General features: G+C 37.2%; 1 protein-coding gene and 1 pseudogene across 1 annotated transcript; both read left to right on the top strand.

Annotated features, from left to right (window-relative positions):
• Nucleotides 1-307: 307 nt before the first annotated feature.
• Nucleotides 308-2,769, top strand: LOC123891133 (annotated as a pseudogene).
• A 148-nt stretch (nucleotides 2,770-2,917) lies between these two features.
• Nucleotides 2,918-3,754, top strand: LOC123891136 (protein NDR1-like). The gene has a single exon (XM_045940958.1). The coding sequence runs from the start codon at nucleotides 3,068-3,070 to the stop codon at nucleotides 3,641-3,643; it is 576 nt and encodes a 191-aa protein (XP_045796914.1). The 5' UTR covers nucleotides 2,918-3,067; the 3' UTR covers nucleotides 3,644-3,754.

Genomic DNA, 3,754 nt, shown 5'->3' with positions numbered 1-3,754 from the left:
TGCTGGGGAAGAGAACATTGATGAAAATGAATATTATGCATGGAACGAGTTGAGGCTTCATCCTCTCTTAATGAAAGCAATACACAAACTGGGATTCGAGGAACCAACACCAATATAGAAAGCTTGTATTCCGGCTGCTGCTCATCAAGGGAAGGTTGTTTGATTTGAAGTTCTTCTTCTGGAAGCTTTGATGGTTTGAAATTTTTAATAAGATTAACTTTGATGGGAATTCTCGTGTCCTTATTTGGCAGGATGTTATTGGTGCTGCAGAGACGGGATCTGGTAAAACACTTGCATTTGGTTTGCCCATTTTTCAACGTCTTTTGGAGGAGCGTGACAAGGCTGCAAATATGGATTCAGAAAAGGGTGAAGAAGCAGAAAAAAATGCTCCTACGGGCCTTTTGAGGAGTCTTATTATTGCTCCGACCAGAGAACTTGCACTTCAGGTAATTGTCAAAGCTTTTGTTCATTTGCATTACTGCCAGTTACTTTCTTGCTTGTTTCCAGTTAAAATTTTGTCATTTTCTGGGTTTTATATTGTTTGCGACTACTAAAGTGGGAAGTGTGTGAGCTAGTGTGTTTTTGTAAACCAATCTAAAAAGAAACCAATGTGCCATATCTATAATAAACCAATCTATATATCTATAAGAAACCAATGTGCCATAAAAAAACCTAAAATACCCATATCTAAAAATTTAACACCACATCAGAAAACCTAAAATGCCCCTAACTAAAAAAAAATCAGAAATTAAAGTCTCTTCTAAATTTGGTCCAAGATAAATTTGCAAGTTTTGATTAGGTTTAGGGTTTGCAACAGTTGATGCAAGCTTAATTAGGCAAAATGCACATGTAGCCGCGTTAATTGAAACAACTTCGACTCAACTCAACTGCACCGGAAAACACGCTGCCTACATTGCCCATTGGCCTAGCGGCTAGCGTTGCTTCTTCGTAGCTCAATTTTATTCTTTCATTCATCTTTCTCTTCAAAATCTTAACAAATCAAGTAGCGGCTCCCTCCACCAAGCCCTAGCTTCCGCATTCCCAGCCGCGGTATTCTACGCCGATCACAGTTCACCGTCGCCTCCGTCCGTTGTTCAGTCATCGCATCGGAATTTCCATACTGGTCTCGTTAACTTGACTTCTTCTTTAGGTCAGTTTTTACAATTGTTCCCCATTTAAAACCCTAGTTTCAATTCCAAATTTAAATCCCAAATTAGATTCTGATTCAACTTTAAAGTAATCTGTTTTTATGATTTTGAATTACATTATTTGATTTTGTCAATATATATATTTCTGATTGGGAATTGTGTGCTTTGTTTGAAAAATCAACAGTTTTTATCATGGAAGATTCTGAACCCAAATCCGCTGAAAACAACCAACAAACTGAACAAGGTATGTAAAACTAGTTGCATTACAATCACAATCTTGTTATCTTATGCACCTCTGTTTTCTAGCACTATCGTTAATTTTTAGTTAATATGTGTTTTTTTTTATTATTTATTTCCAGTTTGTAGTTTTTTCCGAAAACCGGTTAATAAGAACATAAGGAAGCGAACTATTGATAATGAAGATAATGAGGATGATTCGAATACTGAAGAATCTTTGATGCATGTTCAGAAAAAGAATACAAAGACTGATAATAAGCTGTTCTTTTCCTCCGGGTCTTCGAAAAGCTCTGCATTGACTGAACGGAACGAAGAATCTGAGAAACATGGCTTTCATTTTGAGTCATCCAAAGAGATTCAAGTTCAACATGACAGCAAAGCAACAACAAGCGTCGGAGACTCTTAAGGGAAAGGGAACTGGCTCCGAGGATGGAAAATTATACAAGGGAATGAATAATTACACAGATCATGAGGCTGGATTTCGGAGAGAGCACACAATTTCTGGTGAAAAGGCTGGTGGGTCACACGGTCCTCTTAGGGATTCGGCTCATATAAGAGTGTCGGCTAGGTTTGATTATCAGCCTGATATATGTAAAGATTATAAGGAGACTGGGTATTGTGGTTATGGTGATTCGTGTAAGTTTATGCATGATCGAGGTGATTACAAGTCTGGGTGGCAGATGGAGAAGGAATGGGAAGAAGCTGAGAAAGAAAGGAGGATGCGATTGGCTGCAGGTGAGGATGCGGAAGAGGAGGGTGCCAATTTGAATGATGATGAAGATGACGACGATGATGCATTACCATTTGCATGTTTCATTTGTAGAAATCCATTTGTGGATCCTGTCTCAACAAAGTGCAAACACTACTTCTGCGAGCATTGTGCATTGAAGGTACATCCTTATTGTTTTGGCAAATAAATTTCTATTTATAACAGTTTCAAGTTATTTAGTTTTTTTAATTTTGTTTTTCCCTTTCCTTTTACTTATGCCTAACTTTCTGATCATTTTACTTGCAGCATCATGCAAAGAATAAGAAGTGTTTTGTTTGCAACCAGCCAACACTTGGTATTTTTAACGTTGCTCACGAGATACGGAAGAAGATGGCTGAGGATAAATAAACACCTCAATACAATCGATGAATGTCTTTGCTTCTTTGAGGTCACCTTTTTTTCCCTCCCATTTTAATTCTGTCATATGGAGATGCTGTGTAATGAGTTGAAAACATATGTTAGGTTTACGCAGTCTTGTTATTTTTGTATCTTTTTGACTAATAGATTCCGAAATATATAATAGTGAGAGATTTGTATCTGTTTAACATAGCACGCTGTGTAGTTCTTATTGTAGTGTAATTCATTTTAATACTACTAAATTAGTTGAGCTTCTAACTTTCTTAATCCTTCTTTTTTTTACACAACTTTTGTATACTTCCCGTAGAGGATTGCCAAAGATTCTCTAATAGTATATTTGTTCACATCCAATGTTGCTCAAGAAATGCATATATTCTTTTCCCTTGATACTTTGGCAACCTGCTTCTCATTTTCTATGCATATATTCCTCTAGTTAGCCATCTATTAACTCAAAACATTAACCTTACCCACCCTTCAAATACAAAAGCTTGCTGCACCATCCACCACTTAATATTACATTCAACTCATTCTCTCAATTATCTGACATTTTTGCTGAATGATGTGTGAAGAAGGGAAGAGTTTCTATGTATGGATGTTGCAAGTTATATGCCTCCTAGGTCTTCTTGTTCTGTGTCTATGGTTGTCCTTACGACCGAATAACCCATCCTTCTCCATCGTATTAGTCGCTATAGATCGACCTTCAAATCAAAATGGCACCATATTTTATAGCCTTGAAATTGATAACCCAAACAAGGACTCAAGCATTTACTACGACAACATGATATTGAGTTTCCTCTATGGGCAGCAGGAAGATAAGGTGGGGGAGACAACCATAGGTTCATTTCATCAAGGAACTAGCAAGAACCGCATTGTATCTGACATTGTTAGTTGCAAACCTGGACCATTCAAACCTCTCTTCAATGCCATATCAAATGCAACCGCTGAGTTGAAGTCTTCCCTGACAACTAGATATCGATACAAGACATGGGGAATCAAGAGCAAGTTTCAGAGATTACTCTTGAAAGGTATTCTGCCAATTGATTCTAATGGTAAGCTTTCACATAAGAAGAAGAAGTACCCGCTTACCCGTAATCCCAAAAAACTGGGAAGGTCCAAAGTAAAGAAGCACTGATCTCATTTCCTTCACTGTTTTTTTGGCTTGGTTTTGTTGGTGTAAGCCCTAGAGGCCAATTATTTATAATTGCATGATACTTGTATCGGATAATTTACTTATTAAATAAAG

This window comes from Trifolium pratense, linkage group LG6 (assembly GCF_020283565.1).
Source record: "Trifolium pratense cultivar HEN17-A07 linkage group LG6, ARS_RC_1.1, whole genome shotgun sequence".
In the NCBI taxonomy this organism is placed as follows: Eukaryota; Viridiplantae; Streptophyta; class Magnoliopsida; order Fabales; family Fabaceae; genus Trifolium; species Trifolium pratense.
The sequence above is the reverse complement of the archived record's forward strand: the minus strand, read 5'-3'. Positions and strand labels throughout refer to the sequence as shown.

Excerpts from the sequence above, each read along its gene's own strand:
- LOC123891136 (XM_045940958.1), top strand. The coding sequence starts at position 3,068 with ATGATGTGTGAAGAAGGGAAGAGTTTCTATGTATGGATGTTGCAAGTT.